At 41.4% G+C, this 27,295-nt stretch overlaps 1 protein-coding gene across 1 annotated transcript in view; it reads left to right on the forward strand.

Moving 5' to 3' along the window:
* The window catches only part of man2a2 (mannosidase, alpha, class 2A, member 2), an 83,046-nt gene that overhangs the window by 28,893 nt on the left and 26,858 nt on the right, over window positions 1–27,295 (forward strand). The window contains exons 4-13 of the mRNA XM_059945913.1: window positions 116–287; window positions 1,157–1,284; window positions 7,745–7,918; window positions 9,033–9,219; window positions 13,806–13,983; window positions 14,385–14,587; window positions 15,248–15,430; window positions 19,294–19,408; window positions 23,322–23,389; window positions 26,731–26,896. Of these exons, the coding sequence (XP_059801896.1) occupies window positions 116–287; window positions 1,157–1,284; window positions 7,745–7,918; window positions 9,033–9,219; window positions 13,806–13,983; window positions 14,385–14,587; window positions 15,248–15,430; window positions 19,294–19,408; window positions 23,322–23,389; window positions 26,731–26,896 (1,574 nt within the window). The remainder of the gene's footprint in view (window positions 1–115; window positions 288–1,156; window positions 1,285–7,744; window positions 7,919–9,032; window positions 9,220–13,805; window positions 13,984–14,384; window positions 14,588–15,247; window positions 15,431–19,293; window positions 19,409–23,321; window positions 23,390–26,730; window positions 26,897–27,295) is intronic.

Here is a 27,295-nt window from a genome sequence, read left to right on the forward strand (position 1 = left end):
TTGCAATTGAACCCACGTTTCTGATGTGAAGTACTTATAGTTGTTTCTGAGAAGTGTATTTAAAATATACAACACATTAGAACCCCCTCATTTGTAACCTGATTCTGTTCTGCAGGATGGATTAAGACATTTGACAAATATTACTTTGACCAGACACAGCACATTCTGAACAACATGTTGCAGAAGCTCCAAGAGGACCCAAAACGCCGCTTTATTTGGGCAGAGATCTCCTTTTTCTCCAAGTGGTGGGACAACATTGACACTCAGAAGAGGGCAGCGGTCCGCCGGTATGTAGGAACAGGAATTTTCTCTTGTGAGAATGCTGTCTAGTGTTGGATAAAGTGTACGGTTCTGAATCCTGGTCCCAGTTGTCCTCTTGTGCTGCAGTTGGTCATCAAATCAAGGCAGGCTGTTGATCTACACAGACTCTGTGGGTCAGCCACACATTGTGAACAAGGTGGAGGAACTCAGCAGGGGGAGGTTATGAAAAAGAGCTAAGCAACCAGAGTGGGGAATCGAAGGGGGAAGGAGAAAAAAATACTGGAAGGCAAAATCAATGTTCATGCCATCAGGTTGGAGGCTACCCAGATGTAATATGAAGTGTTGTTCCTCCACTCTGAGAGTGGCCTCATCATGGCAGAAGAGGAGACCATGGACGGACATGTCAGAATGGAAATGGGTATAGGAATTAAAATGGTTGGTCATGGGGAGATTTTGCTATTTGCAGATGGAATGGAGGTGCTTGACAAAGCAGTCCCCAATTTATGCCGGATCTCACCAATGTAGAAGAGGCTGCATCAGGAGCACCAGATGCAGTAGTTGACCCCCAACAAATTCACAGGTGAATTGTTACCTCACCTGGAACGATTGTTTGGGGCCCTGAATGGAGGTGAGGAAAGAGGTGACTGGGATGGTGTAGCATTTCTGTCACTTGCAGGGATACGTGCTGGGAGGTATGAATGGTCAAGGGAATCGCAGAGGGAACGATCACTGCGAAAAGCGGAGGGTGGAGATAAAGGTATGGTCGGTGTTGGAATCTCATTGCAGATGGCAGAAGTTGCCCAGAATGATGTTGTGCAGAGTCTCTTGTGTGTCTTTTGTTCAATTAATTTTGAGTAATATTGTGATTAATTACCATGTTTGTTTTGGTTATCAGGCTGGCAGCTAATGGTCAGTTGGAGTTTGTGACTGGAGGCTGGGTAATGACAGATGAAGCTAACTCCCATTATTTTGCAATGATTGATCAGCTAATTGAAGGACATCAGTGGCTGGTGAAAAATATTGGTAATTATCTATGTGGACAAACCATGTTGATGTACTTTAAAGATCTGAGGATTATGCTGAGAATCTGATTATTTTTTCTTGTTGAAGTACCAAATGTTGACCCTGTTGTTAATTACAGAACTGTATTTTCCATTTACAGTAGTGAAGCACTCTCTCCTCAGGTGCCATCGCAGGTGAGATACAGAGTATAGTTCTTTCTAAACTGCTGTATCAAGGACATGTTAAACTCAAACTAAATCTCCTTCTATATTGTCTCATTAAGCATTCCAGGGCACAGGCTGCAAGGGTTGGAAGTGGTGTAATATTCCCTGCTAGTCAACACAACATGTGATCACCTTGACAATTACCCCTCATATCTTTGGAAAATGAGACAATACTCCTTTTGTCTGAATGAACAGTTTTCTGTGTTTAGTTTCCCAAGCTCAATGTGAAATATTCATTTCCACTCTCCTCTCATCATGGATACAATATACCATCTACAAAATACACTGTAATTACTCACAACCCTGATTTGGCAACATCTCCCAGGTCTGTAATCTCTCCCACCAAAAGGGACAAGGATAGAAAGCTTATGTTAAATTCTACTCTCTCCAGGTTCCTCTCTAAGTCACAGGTAGTCTGACTTGGCAAAGCATTACAGTTCTTTATTGAAGTTGTGAATTCCTAATAATCCCTATCCAGCAGTATTATGGGAGCATCATAGACTGTAGCCATTCAGGAAGGCAGTTCAGTCTGCTCCGCCATTCAATCATGGCTAATACTTTTCTATCTCCTCAATCCTCGTTCCCAGCTTTCTCCCCATAACCTTTGAAACCACGTCCAATCAAGAACTATCAATCTCTGCCTTAAATACACCCAAAGACCTGGCCTCCACAGCCGCATGTGGCAACAAATTCCACAAATTCACCACACTTTGGCTAAAGAAATTTTTCCGCATCTTTGTTTTGATAGGGAGGCTGTGCCCTCTTGTCCTAGACTCTCCCACCATGGGAAGCATCCTTTCCACATCTACTCTGTCTATGCCTTTCAACATTCAAAAGGTTTCAATGAGATCACCCCTCATCCTTCTGAATTCCAGCGAGTACAGACCCAGAGCCATCAAACGTTCCTCATATGATAACCTTTTCATTCATGGAATCATCCTTGTGAACATCTGCAATACTCAAGGGCCTTTTAAAGCCTCAGCATCACATCCTTGCTCTTGTATTCTGGACCTCTTGAAATGAATGCCAACATGGCATTTGCCTTCAGGTCAGGCTAGCTTTTCCATAATTTCCTTTCTACTGCCTTCCTCCTTTCTTAAAGAGTGGGGTAACATTTGCAATTCTTTAGCCCTCTGGTACCTTGCCAGAGTTCAATGATTTTTGAAAATTCATTTCTAATTTCACCACAAACTCTTAACACTACCTCTTTCAGAACCTTAGGGTGCAGTTCCACTGGTCTGGGTGATTTATGTACCTTTAGGCTTTTCAGCTTTTTGAGCACCTTCTCTCTTTGAGCGGTAACTACACACATTTCTCTTCACACACTACAACATCAGACCTACTGCTAATGTCTTCCACAGTGAAGACTGATGCAAAATAATCATTTAGTTCATCAGCCATCTCCTTGTCCCCTGTTATTATTACTCCTGCCTCATTTTCTAGGGGTCCTATTTCCACTCTCATTTCTCTTTTATTTTTAACATACTTGAAAATACTTGTACTATCCACTTTGATATTATTTGTGTTACTTACCCTGTAACTGGGTCACTTACCAGCAAAGATAGAGAGGTCCGTTGAATTCTGATGGTACTATTTTAACAGTATTTATTGATAAAAGTACACAACAATAATATCAATGCAAACATACAGATAATATACGTCGTCAATACTAAATCTAGAAGTGCGGGTATAATAATAATCAATAAGAAATAGCGCTATCGTTGTCTAGGGGGATAATGTATTGTCCGATGGAAATATAAAAGTCACTTTAGTTCATTCAAGCTGCAGCTTTCTGGTTTGAGAGAAAGACGGGTTAAAACTTGCCCATTCCTTTTATGATGTTAATCCTTCGAGAGTCGTTGGGAGTTGATTTCCCCTTTGTTAGCTTCCGTGGTCAAGGCACACCGATTCCGGGGCAAATGGAAACGGACGCACGTGGCCTTCCCACCGGCTTTTGCTAGCACAGGATCGCTAGCGTTTCTTCTGGTGCGTCTGAGGGGCTGTTCCCACAGACCCTCTTTTATCCTGACTTACAGGGTCTCAGATGTCAATCAGGTTGGGGTGATGCAATCCCTCCACCAACCAGCCCACTTTGGGTCAAGACATTCTAAACGTCTCTCTCTCATTTCTTGGGTCTCCTGACCCAAATCAATAGCGATCCTGCGATTCTCAAAAAGGAGGGGGCTGCAGGCGTAACATTTGCTAGCTTGCTTTCATATTTAATCTTTTGCCTTCTAATGATTTTTTTTTAGCTGTTCTCTGTTGGTTTTTAAGAACTTCCCAGTCCCCTATCTTCCCACTAATTTTTGCTTTGTTGTATGCTCTCTCTTTTGCTTTTACAATAGCTTTAACTTCCCTTGTCAGCCACTGTTGTACTATTTTATCTTTTGAGTACTTCTTCCTTTTTGGAATGCACATGTCCTGCACCTTCCTCATTATTCCCAGAAACGCATGCCATTGCTGCTCTGTTGGCATCCCTGCCAGCAGCTCCTTCCAATTTACTTTGTCCAACTCGTCTTACATACCACTGTAATTTCTCTTACTCTGCTGAAATACTGCTACATCAGATTTTATTTTCTCCCTATCAAATTTCAAGTTGAACACAATCATATTGTGATCACTGTTTCCTAAGCTCCCTAATCGTCTCCAGTTCGTTACATATCACCCAATCCAGTATAGCTGATCCCCTAGTAGGCACAATGACAAACTGCTCTAAAAAGCTATATCTTAGGCATTCAACCAACTCACACTCTTGAGATCCATTACCAACCTGATTTTTCCAATCGACCTGCATGTTAAAATCTCCCATGACTGCCATAACATTGCCCTTTTGACTTGCCTTTTCTATTTCCTGTTGTAACCTGTGGTCCACCTCCTAGCTACCATTGGGAGGCCGGTATATAACTGCCATCTGTGTCCTTTTACCCTTGCAGTTTCTAAACTCAAGCCACAAGGATTCAATAGCTTCCAATCCTATGACATATCTTTCTACTGATTTGATACAATTCTTTACCAGTAAAGCCACACCACCACCTCTGCTTACCTTCCTACCCCTCCAATACAACGTGTGACCTTGGACTTTCCCAACTGCAACCATCCTTCAGTCACGATTCAGTGATGGCCATATCGTCATACCTGGCAATCTGTAATACTGCAACAAAATCATCCACCTTATGTCTTATACTATGCACATTTAAATACAACACATTGAGTACCATAATTGCTGTCCTTTCTGATTCAGCATCCCTAATGATTTGATACTCAGCCTGTTGGCTGCAACTGAGTCCCATCACCTGCCTGCCCTTCCTGACAATTTGACTGCATGCTATCTTTACTTTTTACCATCTGTCCTTTCCTGACTCCCTTCACTCTGGTTCTCCCCCCCCCCCACCCCCCGCCAAGTTAATTAAAACCTCCCTAATAGCTCTAACTAACCTCCCTGTGAGAATATTGGTCCCCCTCTGGTTAAGGTGCAACCCGTCACTTTTGAACAGATCATACTTTTCCCAGAAGAGATCCCAATTATCCAAGAACCTGAAGCCCTGCCCCTTGCACCAGCTTCTTAGCCACTCATTTATATGCCATATCATCCTGCTTCTACCCCATTGATGCGCAGCACAGGCAGCAATCCGGAAACTACTACCCGGGAGGTCTTGCTCCTCCGCTTTCTACCCAGCTCTCTAAATTCTCTTTTCAGGACCTCATTGCTTTTCCTTTCTATGTCATTGGTACCAATATGTACCAAGACATCTGGCTGCTCCCACTCGCTCTCCAAATTGTTGCGGACACAATCTGAGACATCCCTGACTGGCACCTGGGAGGCAACATACCATCTGGGTGTCCCGTTCACGTCCACAGAATCTCCTATCTGTTCCCCTCACTACCGAGCCTCCTATCACTACCACTCCTTTGTTCTCTTTCCCTCTTCACCACGGACTCATGCTCAGTGCCTGTAACCCAGTCACTGTGGCATTCTCCTGGGAGGTCATCCCCCACAAAAGTATCCGAAGTGGTGTACTTGTTTTTGACAGGAATGGCCACAGGGGTGCTCTGCTCTAGCTGCCTATTACCATTTCTTCTGACAGTCACCCAGCTACTCGCCTCCTGCAACTTTGGGGTGACTACTTCCCTGTAACTTTGATCAATCATGTTTATTAACACTGATATAAGTCATGAAATTTGTTGTTTTGCAACAGCAATACAGTACAAGACAAAATTACTGTAAGTTACAATTTAAAAAAAGTAAGTAGTGCAAAAGAGGGATAGCGAGGTAATGCTTGTGGGTTTATGGACCATTCAGAAACGTGATGGCATAGGGGAAGAACCACCATTGCCACTGTCTCAAGGCATAGACATAGGAGCAGAATTAGGCCATTTGGCCCATTAAGTCTGTTCAGTAAGTGAGAGTTTCATCAGTGTTGGAATAACTTACTCTACCGTAAAATAATCTCGTGGCCAATCACTATCAAGAGACTTTACTCTGTTAGGGAACAGAAATAAGACACGGACCTCAGTATACAGTTAACCCTTTTTATTACATGATCACAGGGGGCCATTTGTCTTGCGACTCCAACAGTGTCCGGTTACATCTTAGATCTGTACAGTAAATTTTGGGCAATAGCCAACAACTAAACTTATTTGGTCAGTGATTTCCAAAGCACTTGTTGGGTATCAGTAAGTTTACAACATTCCTGCACGATGCACAAAATTATGTCTCTGCAGTTAGTTCCTTTAGTTGCTACTTGCTAGACAATCTTGGACAAAAGTTAACAATACCTCTTGCTGGCATGATCCATGTCTGGCTATTGTTGGCTCACACAAGCAAGGCAGCGTCTGCCTCTTTTCTCATCACCCTCATGACCCAGGTCTTGAGCAATATCTAGCTAGTCAAGCTTGAGAACAACATTTAATTCAAAATTAATCTAATCTTTATAATTTTCTTTCACAATCAGTTTTGCCCTTATCCTTTGAATGTAAATAAAGGGTTGCCAGTTCAGGGTATTTTTTTTTAAAGTGTACCCTGGTTTCTATCTTGCCCTGTGAGAACTTTGCAGATTAGGCTGGAGCATTTACAGCATGTCTGAGATTAAAAGTTATCTGACCAATTGGATATCCACGATTTCCTTTAAGTGCAGGGCTTGGCACAGTGGTCAACTGTTAGACAAACAAGATTTTCTCTTGTTTGTAACTGTTAGACTTGTCTTTCAGATGGCATCATAAGCGCAAACCACAGCTCCGTTCTGATCTAAGCACAGAGAATTCTTTTGAACAGTTTGGAAGAAGAACCAGGGACTTATCTCTAATGTTCTGGATGATATTTATCTCTCAGTCAACATTGTGCAAACTGAGTAGCTGATTTTACCAAATTGTTATTTCTGGGAGAATGGCTTTCCATATCCAGTAGCCATGGTTGTAAAGCTTGACTGTGGCAGTAAGTGGAATGTACTGAATGTTAATCAATGTTTTTTCATGTTTAGTCTGGGAGCTTATGAAAGCACACAGTCAAGTTGTTCAACTTCACTCATTTGTATAGTTAATGTAAACAAGTAAGGTAAAATTATTAGTACCACTTACATCAGAGGAGTGATCCCATTCACGGTGGTGGGAGTTGGCACAAATGAGGAGAACAATTTTTAAACTATATTTTTAAATATATTTTTAAAGCCAGGCTACCATTCCCATAGTTTGAAACTGGACTTTGATTTATTCCATATAGGAGTATGAAAACTTTGTTAGTGGTATTTTAGAAATGAGGGGTAATCTCAGATATTGAAAGGCTGAGATAGTGGATTTGGAGAGGATGTTTCCTATTATAGGTGAATCTTGACCAGAGGGCACAGTTTTAGAATGTTAGGGATATCCATTTAGAACAGAGTTGAAGAGAAATTTCTTTAGCCAGGGGCTGGTGAATCTGTGGAATTCATCGCCACAAAGAGTTGTGGAGGCCAAGTCACTGAGTATATTTTAAGTGGAGGTTGATACATTCTTGATTAGTCAAGGCATCAAAAGTTAAGGGGAGAAGGCAGTAGAATGTGCTTCAGAAGGATAATAAATCAGTCATGATGGAATGGAGTAGACTTGATGGGCCGAATGGCCTAATTCTGCTCCTGTGTCTTATGGTATTATAGCATGTCATGGACATGAAATTAACTATTATTAGTTTCTGTATAGTCTAGGGTTTTTCAAACATGATATCTACCCTGTGGTTGATGTGATGTATATACCCATGAGTGTGCACCTACATTTTGTATTCATAGGAGTGATCCCAAAATCAGGATGGGCAATTGACCCTTTCGGACACAGCTCAACAATGCCCTACCTACTCAAACAGTCCAACCTGACCAGCATGCTCATCCAAAGGGTACACTACTCCATCAAAAAACACCTTGCAGCTACCAAAAACCTGGAGTTCATGTGGAGACAGACCTGGGGTAAGTGAGAGCAACAATGCAAAGAAATCTCATAAACTGGAAATAAATTCACACACTAGAATAAAACAAAGCGTTGAAGAAAATTCGGCAGATCAGGCAGCAGCTGTGGAAAGAGAAACAGTTAATGTTTCAGGGCTCAATTCTTTTGTCAGAATTGGGAAAGAGAGAACTAGTTTAGTGTTATTAACAGAGAAGGTAGAGAAAGATGAGTAGAAAAGAAGGAAATAACTGCAACAGTGTGAGACCATATGACTTAACATAGCAGTTAGAAGCATATTATGCTGCTTTGTGTGATATTTTGTTAACAGTCAGGCTATGGGATAGGCCCAACCATTATAATAAAAGAATAGAGAAACTAAGCCAAAGTAACGACAGCAGAAATAGCAATTCTACCAGAATTGAATACATACAGCAAAAAAAAGTTAATTACCTAAAGTTGAAGAATTTGGTATTGAGTCTGAAAGGCTGCAGGAGAACATTAGATATTGTTCTTCAAGCTTACATTTGACTTTGTTTTAACAGTGAAGAAATTCAAAGACAGTTCAGAGCAGAAGTAGGGTGAAGAACTAAAATGGCAGGCAGCCAGGAACTCTGCGTCACTCCTACAGACCAAATGCTGGTTATCTGCAAAAGGGTCACCCAATCTGTATTTGTCAGTGTGAACAGTAGATCAGGTTAGAAATGCAACTCCATTTGGAAAGATGGTGGAAAGAAGAGGTGAAAGGCATGTCCTATGTGCCTATGGTGAAAAATGCCTTAAGGTGGGGCATAGTTGGCAGGGATAGTTGGGCCTTCCTCTGATATGGGATGGAGGTGCACAGAGATGATACGTTTGTGGTGAATTTGAACCAGTGGGGACCAAATAAAAAAATCTGTTGAAGTGGCATCATGGACGTGAGTGGGAACGGACTGGACCAAGGAAGTGTTGGAAATGTGCAGTAATCCGTTTTATCAGAAAGGAAGCACTTCCAGATGTTGATTGATCAATTCCAATGTCTTTTTTATTTAAGTTTATTTTATTGAGGGAGTGTGAAAAATTACATAAATTCTTGCATTTCTCAAAAATCAACATAATTAAACGTTTTGCTTCTCCCCTGCCATATTTTTTCTCTAGACACTGATACAAGCACAGATATCTTCTGTCAACTGATGCCTTTCTACAGTTATGATGTTCCACACACCTGTGGGCCTGACCCTAAAATTTGCTGCCAGTTTGACTTCAGGCGCCTCCCTGGAGGACGCATCAGCTGTCCTTGGAAAGTCCCACCTAAAATGATAAACGATGCCAATGTGGCAGAGAGGTAGGAGCTGATCTCATGGACTGTCATGGGTTCCATCATTCTCTACTGGCTTCTCTCTTGCTGCTCATCAAATAAAGTTGTTGTTTGTCTGAGTAAAGATTAGCTTATTAACTAAAGATCAGCTTTATTTGTCACATATACATCAGAACGTTCTGAAGTGCATCATTCTGCGGCAACGAACAGCAGTCCAAGGACTGTGCTGAGGCTGCTCGCAAGTGTCTCCACTCTTCTGGCATCAACGTAGCATGCCTTCAGTTTACTAACCCTAACCATAATCTTTGGAATATAGGAGGGAACAGGAGAACCCAGAGGAAACCTATGCTGTCACACAGAGAACGTACAAACTTCTTACAGACAGCAGCAAGAAATGAGCACTGATTCAATGATCGATAGCACTGCAGTGATTGTGCTGCCCTAAAGAACGTGCTTAATCTGGATTCCTACTCACCAGTTATGTGTCACAGTCTGTTTAATCTGTATTTTCTCTCCATTTATGGCTGCAATGATCAATTCTAACTTGGATTACTTTGACTCTTGGTGAAGTAATCTTTTTTTATCTACCTTTTAATTATCACCGTGGGAGGACTTAATTCCTTTCAAATTAGAGTACGTTTTCAAGATTGTTTAATGTCATTTCCAGTGCAGAAGTGTGAAGAATAACGATATACTTGTTAAATAAGATAAAGAACATAATAACTATAAGTACAAAAAATTGCTTATATACATTGATTGTATGTACATAAAGTGATGCTAGGCACAGGAATATCTTACGTGAGGTGACTGACAGTAGTGGTGGGTGTTGTGATAGGGTGGGTTAGTAGGTGGAGGTGTTGCTCAGTCTTACTGGTTGGGGAAAGCAATTGTTACTGAATCTGGTGGTCCTGGTATGGATGCAACATAACCTCCTCCCTGATGGGAGTGGGACAAACAATCCATGAACAGAGTGGTGGGGGTAGGGGGGTATCCTTAATGATATTGCTGACTTTTTACCCATCACCTTTTTGTATATATGTCTTTGATGGCAGTAGGCTGGTGTTGGTGATGGGTTGGGGAGCTTTGTCTACCCGTTATAGAGCCCTCCTGTCCACTTAAGTGCAGCTTGTGTACTATCTCTTAATGTGTTTTGTTCTTGAAGATCTCCAATGTTTGGTGATATCCCATTGTCCCTCCCATGATTAATTTTTTGAAAGGCATTCTTAGCAGCAGGGAGAGTGGTGGGAAATATCCAAGCTGTTGTTCATGGTCTAGTTGGGTGCTATGAAGGAATAATATTGAATGCTTAACTGAATGCAAAAGTCCTCCTTTTGTTAAAAGCTATCTGCTTAGTTATAAACACAATAATTATAAAACATAAGCTAGCTGATGTATGTTGATTGTACAGTGCCTATAAAATGTATTCCCCTCCCCCTGAAGTTTTCATGTTTTATTGTTTTATAGCATTGAATCACAGTGGATTTAATTTGGGTTTTTTCTGACACTGATCAACAGAAAATGTATCTTTCATGTCATACTGAAAACAGATCTCTACAAAGTGATCGAATTAGTTTACAAATATAAAACAAAATAAGTATTCAACTCTTTAATAGGACACACCAAATCATCACTGCTGCAACCAATTGGTTTTAGAAGTGTGAGTATGAAAGAGACAGAAGTGACTATGTTGTTCTGCAGAACACGGTGACATGCTATGTTGGTGTCAGAATGTGTGGTGACACTTGCGGGCTGCCCCCAGCACATCCTTGGGTTGTGTCCTTGCAAACAACACATTTCACTTTGTTTCAATGTACATGTGATAAATTAATGAATCTGTATCTGCTCTTCACTTACTGGGACTCAAACAACCATTTGTGTTGGATTCATGTCAGTTTATTTGGGGTCAGGTGGACTGTACTATGATTGCTGGCCCGTGTTCTTTATCCAGCAAAGGATGACTTGCCTACTCTTGCCATGTGTCCTCCTGATCCATATCAGTCATGTTCTTCCACTATTGTGCCAGTGGCTTCGGGGAAAGAATCAGAAGTACTCAAATTGTGTTTTCAATTGATGGTGATCAGATTATCTTTAAGCAAGGTTTTACTTTTATAACCCAAGCATGCAGATAACTTTCTATCCATTTAATGCTACGCCAAGTCATTAGAACCAGGAATAAAGCTCTACCTTCCAAGTTCAAATCAATAAACAATGCAGAGATCACCCTGATCTGGATTTACCTGCACTATGGCCATCTTTTGTGTTAGTCGTTTGGCTTCAATGTTATGTTCCATACAGTCCATGACAAAGTAAATTTATTATCTAAATATGTATATACCACTATATGTTACCCTGAGATTATTTTTCTTACAGGCATTTACAGTAGAACAAAGACATATAATAAAGTTAATAAAAAAACTACACACAAAGACTGACATGCAGCCAATGTGAAAAAGAAGACAAATTATGCCAGTGCAGGAAAGAAACAGAAATAAATAATGATACTGAGAACACGACTCCTTGAAAGTGAGACCATTGGTTGTGAGCATTTCAGTGCTGAGGCGAGTGAGGTTATCCATGCTGGTTCAGGAGCCTGATGGTTGAAGAGCCTGATTCATAAACCTGGTGTTGTGGGACCTAAGGCTCCTGTACCTCCTTTCCAATGGTATTATGTATTGTATTCTACTGCTTCTGCAAAGACAACAATATTCATGACATTAAACCTGGTGATATTAAACCTGATTCTGTTTGAATATTTGGGTCCTCGATGATGGATGCTGCTTTCATATGGCAGTGCTCCTTGTAAATGTGCTTAATGATGGTCAAGGCTTTTCCTGTGATTGACTGGGCTGTATCCACTACTTTTCTCCCAAGTCTGCACACATGGAATCAAGACCGGTATAGCCTTGTGCAGTTTTTTGCCTCTGTAGTTATAGACAGTTGAAGCTTAAGCAAAGATGTAACTTAGATTGACTAGGATGCTATGTGACACAAATTCAAGTGTGAATGTTTTGAAAACTGATGACAGGAACTGAGAAATAATGTGATTGACGTGCAATTTTGCCTTTATTTGTATATGATTCCATTATTAAATTTTGTATTCACATTCATATTAGAATCTGCCAATCTAAATGGGTTGTTTGTTTACCTGATATTCGGTGTAATTATGACACCTCTGCCAGCAGAAGAATTTAATTACAGTTTGACATTATAAACTTAGACGTAGGAATTTATATTTGGAAAAGTTGACAAGAAATATGACTTAAGCCCATCACACCTTCTATATAGTCTGTCAACAACAACTTACCAGAGTCCTCTATCCTGGACCCGGGTTGAGGTCTTCGGAGTTTCTACTAGCATTTCTGTAGCTCTGGGTTTTTACAGGATGGGTTTGCTGGCCCCATGCACAATCCTCTTCCTTTCGCAGCTGGGCTTGGGACCGTCCATGGCAGAGTTGACAAGAAATATGTGCAATGTAATTGACTTCATTGATTTTATAGTCCTTTGATACCACTGCTTTAATTATCATTTGTTGTTATTCAGATGGCTGCTGCAAATAAGCCTTTCAGTGAACCAGTGCATACATATACTAGTGCACGTGACATTAAACTCGATTTAGACTTTGAGGTGATTGAATCATTTATCAGAATTAGGTTCATCGATACTGATATATGTCATGCGATTTGTTCTTTTACGGCAGCAGTACCTTAAAATGCTAAGTTACAATAAGAATGTGTGTAAAATCTAACAAGCACACACACACGATACTGGAGGAACCCAGCAGATCAGGTGGCATCTATGGAAATGAATGGACCTTTGACGTTTTGGGCTAAGACCCTTCATGGTCTTGGCCTGAAGTTTTGGCTGTTTATTCGTTTCCATAGATGCTGCCTGACCTGCTGAGTTCCTGCAGCATTTTGTGTGTGTTGCTCTGGATTTCCAGCATCTGCAGATCCTCTTATGTTTTGAAAATAAATAGAAGGGTTACCATATGAGGAACATCTGGCATCTCTTGGGCTGTGTTCCTTGGAGTTCAGGAGAATGAGAGCAAATCTCATAGAAACATTCCAAATGTTAAAAGGCCTGAACAGATTAGATATGGCAAGGTTATTTCCCATGGTAGGGGAGTTTAGGACAAGAGGGCACAACTTCAGGATTGAAGGATATCCATTTAGAACAGAGTTGTGGAGAAATTACTTTAGTCAGAGAGTGCTAAATCTGTGGAATTTGTTGCCACAAGCGGCTGTGGAGGCCAAGTCATTGGGTGCATTTAAAGCAGAGATAGATAGGTTCTTGATTAGCCAGGACATCAAGGGGTATGGAAAGAAGGCTGGGGAGTGGGGATGACTGGAAGAATTGGATCAGGCCATGATTAAATGGGCTACTTCTACTCTTATATCTTATGGTCTCAATAAATAAATAAATAGATAGATAGATAAACAAACAAACAAACAAACAGTGCGAGAAGTTCATTGAGCACAGTGTCACTGCTCTCTGGTGCCATTTTAGAAGAATTGATTGATTTATAGCCCAATTTGTTTAATATTGCTGACACACGTTCATGTTTTTCCTTCACACCTATGATTCTATTTCATTATATCTTTCTCTTGGCTCAGAGCAAACTTACTTTTGGATCAATACCGGAAAAAGTCCAAGCTATACAAAAGCAAAGTTGTTTTGATTCCACTTGGAGATGACTTTCGTTATGACAAAGCAATGGAGTGGGACCAGCAGTTCCAGAACTATGAGAAACTTTTCAACTACATGAACTCTCACCCTGAGCTTCATGTGCAAGTAAGTGCTTCTTTAAGGAAAATTTTGCTGGGCCAGATTCCATTGGATCGGTTCCAGTCTCCAGCTCTAGATTTGTGATTCAGTTATCTGCTTAGCCACTGTAGTGATTGTGACATTGGTTGTCTTGGTTCTGGTTAGCCCAGGAGGAATTGCTGGGATTCTGTCTGCCTGTTACAGAAAGCTGGGAGCATGTGGAATTGGTTGAGGACAAATTAGACTCAACCGTGATGGCCTCCATTATTGTAGAGTCTGCAATACTGAATTGTGATCTCTGGAAAAGTACTGGAGGGCCCCTATAGAAGTAGATTGAAGTTGGAAGTCTATCTTGAGAGACTGGAGAAAATTGGGAAGGAAAGTTTTAGAGACACAGAAATAAAGTGCTTTCTGTCCTTGGCTTCCAGGTACAGTTTGGAAGCCTGTCTGAATATTTTGATGCTGTTTACAAGAAGAATGGTGTTAGCCCTGGCAGCAAGCCTCCATCCTATCCAGTTCTCAGTGGTGACTTCTTCACTTACGCTGATCGTGAAGACCATTATTGGAGTGGCTATTTTACTTCGAGACCTTTCTATAAGAATCTGGATCGAGTGCTGGAATCACACCTCAGGTAAGAAGTCTCCACTTGGTATCTGCATGCATTTCTGCTCTTGGACCTTTCATATTGTCAATGAAAAGGAATGAGAATGTCTTGGGAAATTGTTTACAGGAACAATTTAAATGGATGTTAAAGAACAAAAATGAGAAAACAAATGAGAGGAAAATATAGGGAGAGTATGAGTGAGAATTTGGAGCGAAGGATGATGAGAGGTGACTTTATAGAGGTAAACCAGATGATAAGAGGCATAAATCAAGTGGACAGCCAGAGACTTTTTCCTGGGTGGAAGTGGCTAATATGATGGGGCATAATTTTAAGGTGACTGGAGGGAAGTATAGGGACAATTTCAGAGGTGCTTATTTTGTAACACATAGTATTGGGTGCAGCCGGGGTGGTGGTAGAGGTAAATACATTAGGGTCTCTTAGATAGGCAGATGAATTATATAAAAATGGAGGAAATGTGGGGGGGAACGAATATATTGATCCTAGAGTAGGTTAAATGGTCACCACAATATTGTGAACCAAAGGGCCTGATTTGTGCTATTATGTTCTGTATTTTAAAAGTTTATTGTAATGAGTGACAGCACAGAAGTTTGGGCAGGAGTATGCTTAGGAGTATTTTTGGTAAATAACTCAAATCACCCTTCTGTAAACTGTGTTATTTTATTGCAGAGCAGCAGAGATACTGTACAGTTTGGCCTTGAATCATGCTCGGCACTCTGGGGTGGATATGAAATACCCGGTTTCCGATTATCGCTTTTTAACAGAAGCCCGGCGGAACGTAGGCCTATTCCAGCACCATGATGCCATTACAGGCACCTCAAAAGAAGTAGTGGTTGTTGACTATGGGCTCAGGTACTTGCTGCGAGGAGCTTCTTTTAATGAGACTATCGTTTCCAATTAACGCACTATCAGGAAATATTAGTTTGGTAGCCTATCACTCTACTTTTAACCCTGAAGTCCACATTCTCACATGGTTTCTACAAATTTGTTGTGAGGCATGTGTGGTCAGGTTGACAGGAGGCAAGGTTTGGGAACCCCAAGGTGGAATGTGAACCAGTATTGTTAGCAATTAGCATGACATTTTGCAGTGCTGGCTGTAAGATTTGGGATTAAAAGTTTGTATGTTCTCCCTGTGGCCGTGGGCACTTCTTCCAGGTACTCTGGGTTCCTCCCACACTCCAAGGACTTGTGGATTAGGGTTAGTAAGTTGTAATCCTGTTGGCGCTGGAAGCATGGTGACGCAGATTGCTCCACATAATCTCACTGATTTGATTTTATGTAGACAAAGCATTTCACTGTGTGTTTTGATGTACATGTATTAGCATACCGCGCAGTATTTGTGGAGACTAAGTCCCATCTCCACATTGAAGAGATACTTTGCTGCATTGTGTGGCACTACCACCATGCTAAATGGGATGGATTTCGAACAGACTGAGCATCTATGAGGCATTGTGGGCCAACAGCAGCGGCAGAATTGTACTCAACTACAATCTGTAACCTTATGGCCCAACATATCCCCCACTCTAACATTACCACCAGGGTAGGTGGATCAACCCTGGTTCAATGAAGAGTGCAGGAGGGCATGCCGAGAACAACAACAGGCATACGTCAGTATGAGGCGTCACCCTGGTGAAGCCACAATACTGAACTACAAACGTTTGTACTTGCATGCCAAACACCATAAGCAGCAAGTAGTAGGCAGAACTAAGTGGTCCAACAACCAACGGATCAGATCTAAGCTCTGTAGTCCTGCCACATCCAGCTATAAGTGGTGTTGGACAACCAAACAACTCACTGGAGAAGGAGGCTCCACAGATATCCCATCCTCAAAGATAGAGGAGCCCAGCACACTTGTGCAAAAGATGAGGCTGAGGCATTTGCAACAATCTTCGTCAGATGATTCAGCTCAGCCTCCTCCAGACGTCCCCAGCATCCCAAATGTCAGTATGCAGCCAATCTGATTCATCCATTTGATATCAAGAAATGGCTAAAAGTACTGGATACTGCGAAGGCTATGGGCCTGGACAAACACCTGGCAATAATCCTGAAGACTTGCGCTCCAGAACTTGCCGCCCCACTAGCCAAGCTGTTCCAGTACAGCTACAATACCAGCATCTACCCGGAAATGTGAAAAATTGCCCAGGTATGTCCTAAACACAAGAATAAGGACAAGTCCAACCCAGCAAATTATCGCCCTATCAGCCTTCTCTCAATCATCAGCAAAGTAATGGAAGGGGTCATCAACAGTGCTGTTATGCAGCACCTACTCAAAATAACCTGCTTACTGATGCCCAGTTTGGGTTCTGTCAAGGCCACTCAACTTCTGACCTTAGTCTAAGCATGGGCCAAAGAGCTAAATACCAGAGGTGAGGTGAGAGTGATAGCTCTTGACATCAAGGCAGCATTTGACTGAGTATGGCAACAAGGTTCCCTAGCTAAAATGGAGTCAATAGGAATTAGGGCAAAACCCTCCACTGGTTGGAATCATACCTGACACAAAGAAAGATGGTTTGTGGTGGGTGGAGGTCAATCATCTCATCCTCAGAACATCACTGCAGGACTTCCTCAGGGAAGTGTCCTAGGACCATCCATCTTCAGCTAATCATCAGTGACCGTCATAAAGTCAGAAGTGGGGATGTTCGCAGATGACTGCATAATGTTCTGCACCATTCATTACTCCTCAGATAGTGAAGCAGTTCATCTCCATATGCAGCAGGACCTGGACAATATCCAGGCTTGGGCAGACAAGTGGCAAATAACATTCGAGCCACACGAGTGCCAGGCAATGACCATTTCCCAAAAGGGAAGCTCTAAGCATCGTCCCTTGACATTCAGTGGCATCACCATCTTTGAATCCGCTACTATCAACATCCTGGGGGTTACCATTGACAGGAAACTGAACTGGTCTAGCCATATAAACTCTGTTGCTACTAGAGCAGGTCAAAAGCTGCAGTGTGTAACTCACCTCTTGACTCCAAAAGCCTGTCCACCATCTAAAGGCTCAGGTCAGGAGTGTAATGGAGTACTTGTCACTCGCCTGCAACGCTCAAGAAGCTTGACACCATCCAGTACAAGTCAGCCCACTTGATTGATACCCCTTCCACAAGCATCCAATCCCTCCACCATCAACAAACAGTTGCAGCAGTGTGTACTATCTACAAGGTGCACTGCAACAACACACCAAAGTTCCTAAGGCAGCACCTTCCAGACCCACAACCACTACCATCTAGAAGGACAAGAACAGCAGATATCTGGAATACCACCACTTGGAAATCCCCCTCCAGGTCACTCACCATCCTAACTTGGAAACATATCGCCATTCCTTCATTGTTGTTGGGTCAAAATCATGGAATTCCCTTCCTAACAGCACTGTGGGTGTACCTACATCTCAGGGACTGCAGCAATTCAAGAAGGCATCTCATCGCCACCTTCTCAAGGGCAACTGGGCTCAGCTGGCCACACCCACATCCCGTGAATGGGTAAATAAAAAGTACATGTGACAAATGAAGCTGATCTTTACCTTAGGTTCAAAGTACATTCATTATCAAAGTATATATAAATTGTACAACCTTGGAATTCGTCTGCTTACAGGCAGTCACAAGCAAGAAACCTGAAAGAACCCATTTTTTTTTAAAAAAGACCAACAAATGCCCAATGCACAGATGGAAAAAAAATACACACACACATTGTGAAAACAATAAAAGCAACCAACAGCATTCAGAACGAAAGTGAGTCCATAGACACGAAGCCCAGAGCAAGCCCATAGCCTCAATTCATCACACAGCAGGGCAAATGATCGCAGAGTTCTCAGTCCAGAGCAGCCAGAGTAGTCTCACAGCCTCAGCCTCAGTTCCGTGGAGAGTGGAGCAAATGTCACGGAGCACTGAGTGACTTTGCCTCCAGTCCTAAAACCCTGCCATTTCAATTCATCTGGCCCGGTGGTTGAATTGTCCAAACATCAGGTCGATCCCCACACTAGGACCTGAGCCCTGTCTCTTCCTTGTGCTCTGGCCCTGGACCCTACCACCATATTTTGGCCTGTGCCTGACTTTTCCAAATCGGCCCAACACTTCGATCGATCAGACCTTCCTCTCAGTTTAGGTGGACAGGCTCTGTAATTCCGCCGCTCTGCATTCCCCAACTCCATCTCAAACATATTCTGACCTTGCTCCAATCATTTCTCAAACATGCCTCGACCTAGTTCTGACTCTGTCTTGCACCGGCACATCTCGACCCTTGGGTCAGCCTCACCTTTGTTCATCTCTTCATCGTTTGCGGCTACCATTTAGCACAATTTTCTCAGTAAAGGTGTTACTAATAAAGTACTTAGTTGTAACTGCCAGCAAGCTCTCAACCATATCTTCATTACTTCCATGAAATTGGTATTTGAAGGTGACAGAAATAAATAGCAAGTATATAAATATTCCTGTTGTTCATCTGTAAAGTAGTTGGTCTGGTTTATGAAGCCCATTGTGGTAGTTTACACTTGCTAAGTTAATTCAGAGGGATATTATTTTAAGTTCTCACTCTTCGAGCCAAATCTGAGGGGTTCAGAGAACACCTGTGGAAATGCTGTGTCAGTATGAATATAAGATTTACCAATGATTAGAAGATCTACTGGTTATCTGATTAGATGGGTGTGCTGCTTAAGTGCAAGGGCTTTTTGCCGAGATTTGATGGAATGTTGTCTAAACATGAGTGATCTTCCTTTTCAGGCTATTTCACTCCCTTATGAATTTGAAACGGGTGATAATTAATGCAGCTCACTTCCTGGTGCTTGAGAGCAAAAATGACTACAAATACGATGAATCTTCCCTTTTCCTACAGATGGTAAGTTAAACCTGTGATACTTGGAAACTATCCCTTTTGAAAACAAAGCTAAACTCAAGAGATACACTAAATTTGTTAAAAGGTTCAGTTTATTTCTTACCCTGAGTACAGTATCTTGATTGAGAAATTCATTGCAGATTAGTACAAAACTGATTTGTGAGTGATGCCAAAATACAATGCTATTCTGATCAGAGGAATTAGCTGTTAAGATTTGTCTCTTTTAGATTGCATCTTAAATACTGGATTGTTACAGAGATTCATGTATTTAACCCCAGTGTTGGAAGGTTGATGTACATTGGTACCTGACTTAGTGCTGCCTCACAGAGTGCCTATTCATTTTAACACTGTTGTATAACCAATCAGTGAAGGTTGTGCTGTGGGCAGCCTGCAAGAGTCACAGTGCTTCCAGAGCCAACCTAGTATGCTCCCAACTCGCTAACCCTAACCCATAACTCTTTGGAATGTGAGAAGGAACTAAAGCACCCAGAGTCACGGGAAGAACATACAAGCACCTGACAAGTAGCAGAAGGAATTGAGACCTGATCAGTGATCACTGGGACTGTAAACTCACATGGAATGAGAATTGTCATTCAATATAAAGTAAGCAGTGGGATTAAACAAGCCTTTTGCAGTTTGGCAGTCTGGGACTAATGGGGTACTACAAAGATTTCTACCAGTGATTTAGCTGAGGGGAAGAAATTTCACATTTCCATTTCTCAAGATTCAACATTCAAGATGGTTTATTGTCATTCTTTAGTAAATGAGTGTAAAGGAGAGCAAAATGATTGTTATGGATCTGATGCAGCATTCAAAACCTATAATCATAAAGTACACAATAAATATAAATAGAAAAACAATCCTGTAAAAGTATTAGTAATGTTGCGTACATAAATTGATTGTGTATACATAAAGTGACGCAAGGCGATGTGTGTTTAATGGTGGTGGGGTAGAGTAATGGGTCACTAATGGTACTAAATTGGATAGGATTGTGGAGAACACTGGAGAATGTGAAGAGGCTGAAAACATGGCTAGTGGAGTAAAATGTGGAAAATTGTGAGATCATCCACTTCACACAAAACAGAAAGCAGAATATTTGTTAAATAGAAACATAGAAAACCTACAGCACGATACAGGCCCTTCAGCCCACAAAGATGTGCTAAACATGTCCTTAGAAATTACCTAGGGTTACCCTTAGCCCTCTATTTTTCTGAGCTCCATGTACAATTTTGAGAGAGTATTTACCCCTGAGGAGTCTCTATTAGATACTTCCTTTGATCCAGTTGTAATTGTGCCATATGTACATTGAAGATCTTGCTGCACACAATTGCACCTAAGGGAGTGATCCAGTTGTCCTGGAGGGAAAGTAGTTAGCAGGGATTTACCTTTGATTACCACTTGAAGGCTCACATAGAGCAATGCATCCGTCCTGGTCTGAACCAACCATTGTGCCAGTCTAACTCATCCCAGCTTGCTAAATGTGGTCTGTGTCCCTCTATTCCCTGCCTGCACATGTGTCCATCCAAATGCCTCTTAAGTGTTACTATTGTATCTGCTTTGACCACCACCTATCTTATCTTAAACCCATGTCCTCCTAATATTTGACATTTCCATCCTGAGGGAGAAGCTCTGACTATTCACCTTACCAGTGCTTCATGTAATCTTATATAAGTACTTCTGTTAGGTCACTCCTCAGTCTCCAGTGGAAACAAGCCAAATTTAATCACCTTTTCTTTCTAACTTGTACCGTCTTTCAGGAAAGATTCTGGTGAAACTTTTCTGCACCATCTCCAAAGCCACCTTATCCTTCCTACTGAGTGTAACCAGAACTGTACACAATATTCCAAGAGTGACCTAGTCAAAGTTTTATTCAGTTGCAACATGACTTGCTGACTTTTATACTCAGTGCTCTGACTGACACTGACTGAAATTTGTCAATAAATTCACAATTTAAATACAGCCAACAGAAGAAGCACTGCAACAATCTAACCTTTAGGTAACAGGGAACCATCATTACCTGCACCTCTTTAGCAATGAGGGAAGAAATAAATACATCAAGAGATTCTTTAAATTTTTCTTTTTTTTGCACTTTTAACTACTCTTTAATTGAATTCTTAATTGAAAATTGAACAAGACTAAACTTCTGCAGTGACAATTTTAATGTTCATTTTCTCAGCAAAACATTGATTCTCACTTCCAGGTCACTTCTTCACCTGGTTTCAGTTCCTGTCGATACAGTAAGCTTTTGTTTCTGAATGCCGTAAGCTTTTCATCATTCCTTCTGTCAAATTAACATCCCAATACAAAACCCAGGGGGACAAGGATATTATACTGGTGATCACGTACAATACCAAACACAAGGAAATCTGCAGATGCTGGAAATTCAAACAACTCACACAAAATGCTGGTGAAACACAGCAGGCCAGGCAGCATCTATAGGGAGAAGCACTGTTGACGTTTCAGGCCGAGACGTGTTAGTCCTGATGAAGGGTCTCGGCCTGAAACATCGACAGTGCTTCTCCTTATAGATGCTGCCTGGCCTGCTGTGTTCCACCAGCATTTTGTGTGTGTTATTTGACGTACAATACCAACCAGGTTCATTGTGCTAAAGGGCCAAATCACCCCTCTGCACCGACCCAGGATGCAGAGCCTCCGACTACTCTTCTTTAAATTTTTCAACAGGTAAATGTTAATGTCTGGGCTCTCATCAGTTACTGGACTGATATTCACCCCTCAGCTTAAAGAAGACCGATCATCAAATTGGTGTCACTGTGTTATTTTGAGAACTTGTGATGTATGCACATCCACTACCCAACCACCAGCAACTCTTTTACGTACACAAACAAAAATCGAATCTTGCACTTGGTCCAGAAGTATATAAAGAAATAAAGTTGGACAAACTTGGACTGTTCTCTGGAGTACTGGAGGTTATGGGTAACCTCTCGTGAAGTGTGTAAAGTTATGAGAGGCTTAGATCAGACAGAGTCAGTCTTTTTGGCAGAGTAGAGATAGCAAATACTAGAGGACATACTTTAAAGTGAGAGGGGAAAATAAAGTTTTTTTTAATAAAGTGGTAGGTGCCTGGAATATGCTGGTGGAAGCAGACATGATAGTTGTGTTTAAGAGGCAGGTAGACACACACATGAGCATGCAGTGAATGGACAGGTATAGATTGTGAGCAGGCAGATTGGTTCGATTTAATTAAGTGTCATGATCGGAATAGGCATTGAAGGCCGAAGGGCTTGTTGCTTGTCTTGTGGGTTACATTTGATTCTTCAGGTTAACTCAGTAGCTTTTCATCAATACTGTAAAACTAGTTATAAATCTTGTCACTTCTGGTTCTTTAACCTCCCTTCATCATCCTGGGCCAGATGTATTTGTTGCTTCTCATGTTCTTTTGGAGACCAGTGAAAGCATTACTGTTGAGTTATCCAAAGTTTGCACGGGGGTTGGCAGAGCAACAGATCAACCCTTGCTCCAGATATCTAACTTTGTTTTGTTTCGGGGCCTGTACCTCAGTCACTTCTGCGCATCAAGCAAGAAAGACCGCAACAAATCCAAAGGCACAGCTGTATTCAAGCTCCCCTGATAGTTGTCATTTCTCCTTGTTCTTCTACTCCGCTGCAATTTCCCATTGCTCTTGCGTTAGACAGTCAATGTGCCCAGGTGAGTCTGTTCACTGGCATTCATACTTGACACTCCTTCCTCTTGGGAAAAGCATAACCCATTCATGGATTAAATTGCCATTCTGGGGCCAGATACCACAGGAGGAAGTGGCACACATTCTTCCCTCATTCAGATCAAAGCTGGAGTCTTGTCATCATTTACAAGTGGTGGAGCAGCTGCTTATAAATAACCTGGAGTTATCTTAGCTTTGTTGTGCTTGGGAATTATAACGACTTTTCATTCATTTCAGGATGACAGACGGCAAAATCATGATTCATTACCAGAGAAAACAGTGATAAAACTTGCATCTCTTCCCAGGTATAAATTTACAGCAATTAATGTAATGAGTTTTGCGTATTTTGCATACAGTATGTTCCATCTAGATATTGTGGTAAACATCAGAGAAGTGCTTTTGAGATACTGTCACTATTGATGTAGGGAAAATATGGCAGTAATAGCAGGTTGTCAAAAGAAAACATAATGTTGATCCGATCTGCATGCTTTAGATTGGGGATAATATCAGCCCATTAATTGACGAGAATTCAAGAAAATCCATTTTAAAGAACCTTACATTTATTTTCCCCTTCACCTCTAAAGAGGTGCAGATAGTGGTAATGGTGAAAGGCCAATTTTGATGGTATCAGAAAGAATCTGATGAGTGTGAACTGGGACAGGCTGTTTTCTGCCAAAGTTCTACTTGGTGAATGGGAGACCCTCAAAAGTGAAATTTTGAGAGTAAAAAGCTTGTATGTGACTGTTAGAATAAAAAGGTAAAGGTAACAGGTTTAGGGAACCTTGGTATTCAAGACCTGGTTTAAAATAAAAGGTGCATAGCAGGTATAGGCAGGTAGGAACAAATGAGGTGCTTATGGAATATAAGAAATGTAAGAGAAATCAGAATCTGATTAAGAAATCAGGAGGGCTAAAATAAGGCATGAGGTTGTCCTAGCAAACAAGGTGAAGGAGAATCTTAAGGGATTCTGCAAATGAGTTAAGAGCAGAAGGATTGCAAGGGACAGAATTGGTCATATCTATGTATGGAGCCAAAAGAGTTGGGAGGAATCTTAAATAGATTTTTTTGCATCTGTATTTACTCAGGAGACAGACACAGAGTATAAAGAAATGAGCCAAAACAGTTTCGACTTCATGGTCTATATACAGATTACAGGGAAGGAGGTGCTTGCTGTCTTGAGGCAAATTAGGGCGGACAAATACCCAGGACCTGACAAGATGATCCCTCGGACCCTGTGGCAGGCAAATGCAGAAATTGCAGGGGCCCTAGCAGTGATATTTAGATCATCCTTAATTGGCAGATGAGGTTCTAGAGGATTTGAAAATAGCTAATGTTGATCCACTATTGAAAAAAAGGCTCCAAAAATAAACCAGGAAATTATAGACCAGTGAACCTGACATCAGTAGTAGGGAAAGTTATTGGAAGGTATTCTAAACGACTGGATATATGAATATTTGGATAGACATGGACTGATTAGTAATAGTCAGCATGGCTTTGTGCTTGGTAGGTCATATCTAACCAATCTTGTAGAGTTTTTTGAGGAAGTTACCCGGAAAGTTGAAAGTTGATTGGCTTTGTTGGAGAAGCCAGAAAATGGTAGTAAATGGTTGCCTCTCTGACTGGAGGCCTGTGGCTAGTGGAGTACTGCAGGGATTAGTGCTGGGTCTGTTGTTGTTAGTCATCTATATTGACGATCTGAATGATAATCTGGTTAACTGGATCAACAAGTTTGCAAATGCTACCGAGATTGGGGGTGTAACAGATGGCGAGGAAGACTGTCAGAGCTTGTTGTGAGATCTGGATCCACTGGAACAATGCCAGATGGAATTCAATGCAGACAAGTGTGAGATGTTGCATTTTGGTAGGACCAACCAGGATAGGTCTTACACAGTGAGCAGAAAGGCACTGAGGAGTGCTATAGAACAAAGGAATCTGGGAATACAAGTCCATAATTCATTGGAAGTGGTGGCACAGGTAGATAGGGTTGTTAAGAAAGCTTTTGGCACATTAGCCTTCTTAAATTGAAGTATTGAGTACAGGAGATGGGATGTTATATTGAAGACATTGATTAGGCCTAATTTGGAGTATTGTGTGCAGTCTGGTCACCTACCTACAGGAAAGTTGTCAATAAGATTGAAAGAGTACAGAGAAAATTTACAAGGATGTGACTTGAGTTATAAGGAAGGAGTGAATAGGTTAGGACTTTATTCCTTGGAACTTAGAAGATTGAGGAGACGTAGAAGATTGTTGTAAAATGTTTTTTTCTGATGATTGTGTCTAAACAGTGAAATCACCTGTAAATTTGAGCAGGTGTGATGACCTTGTAGACCTCAGAATGAAGTACCATTGGATTCCCACCCCCACCGTTCTATGCTGCATGCCACTTGTTAAGCAGGAAAAGTAATTTGTGTCCAGCATCTGTTTCCCATTAGCTAGCTGATCTTTTGTCCATGCCAATATCCCCTCTTCTATGTAGGGCTATTATTCTCTGCAATAGCTTTTGATGCTTTTTAGAAATCTAAATATAGAGGTTCACTGGTTTCAACTATATTCACAGCATGCTTTACTTCAGGGAACTATGAGAAACTGGAGAAATATGATTTCTCTTTCGTAAGTCCACAATGATTGCTTGATTACTTGAATTTTTGAAGTGCTGTGCCTGTCTTTTAAAAATAGTTTGACATTTTCCCCTGCTGTCTTTGCTATTTTCCAATCTATTGGAAACTTTGTTAATGTATAGAATTAAAACACATGCAGTGTATTAGGATTAGTTCATTTGTGACCCTAGGATGAAATTCCATGAGGACTTGGGGACTGGTCAGTGTACAGCTCCAACATGTTGAATAGCAGCACTTTTCTTCTTTTATTCATCCCTTCCTTCCCCCATCAAGTTCCCAATAGATGTCATTTCTAGTTACCTGTACCTTCCACGGTGAAGTGATATAGAACATCTGTTTACTTTTGCTGTCTCATTACTATCATTCCATTATTAATTTCCAAATTACTTTCTATGGACCAGCACTAAATTTAAAATGTTTATGCTTTTTGAAATATCCATTAAAATTCTTACTATCAGTTTGTACCTTTCTGTAATACTGACGAAAGGTAGTGCAATTGTAAAGAATAATTTTTCACTGAAGGTGAGCTATCTTCCACAGACATAACAGTGACTCCTCACCTGCCCATCACCTCCCTCCGGTATCCCACCTCCTTCTCTTCCTCTTATAGTCCACTCTCCTTCTCTTATCATATCCCTTCAGCACTTTACCTCTTCTGCCTGACACCTCCCAGCTTCTCACTTCATCCCCTTCCCCCACCCACCCACTTTACCCCAGTCTAGTTTTACCTATTACCTACCAGCTTGAACTCCTTCCCCTCTTGCTCACCTTCTTATACCACTTCATCTTCCTTCCTTTCCCAAAGAAGGGTCTTGGTCCAAATGCCGACTATTTATTCCCGACCTGCTGAGTTCCTCCAGCATTTAGTGTGTGTTGCTCTGGATCTCCAGCATCTCGTATGTCCAGACTTACTTTATTGGTTCTGGAGTACTTCAGGACATCCTGAGAGTGTCAGTCATTATAAATTTGCCTTCCTGTGAAGAGTCTCAAGTTGGTTAGGTACTTTAATCTGTTTATATGTTTAACAGGTACCTGGTTGTATTCAATCCTATTGAGCAAGAGCGTCTCTGTGTGATTTCTGTTCTTACCACTTCACCGCGGGTCAAAGTTACACTAACTGATGGAAGCAGTCTTCCCACGCAGATCAGTGCAGTGTGGAAGTCGCCATCTGACATGGCAACCGATACATACCAGGTAATGAAGGGTGTGAAGTGGTGGCAATTTAAATCCATTTGTGTGTTTAAAACTTAGTAAAGTATAATGATCAGTGTGTGAAATATTCCTGTTGATCTATTTGGACCTTTGCACCACATGATGGTGCCATGTAGTGGCTAAAGAGCTGAGTAGGTGGATAATTTGTGGAGTGGTTCCATGGAATTCTCAAAATAATGCTTCATGTGGCACCGTAGTTAAACATCAAATCAATTGCTTAGCTCTGCACTGCTTTGGCACATGCTGAGGTTTGCGTATTGTTTCATCTTTCAGCATGTTGCTTTGGGGTATAGTACTGTAGTGGTTGAGATACTGAACCAGCAGCCAGTGTCTGTGCTATCAATCAATGTTCATGAGTTCAAATGGCAGTTAGAAAATTTA

The sequence above is a fragment of the Hypanus sabinus genome, chromosome 21 (assembly GCF_030144855.1).
Source record: "Hypanus sabinus isolate sHypSab1 chromosome 21, sHypSab1.hap1, whole genome shotgun sequence".
Lineage (NCBI taxonomy): Eukaryota > Metazoa > Chordata > Chondrichthyes > Myliobatiformes > Dasyatidae > Hypanus > Hypanus sabinus.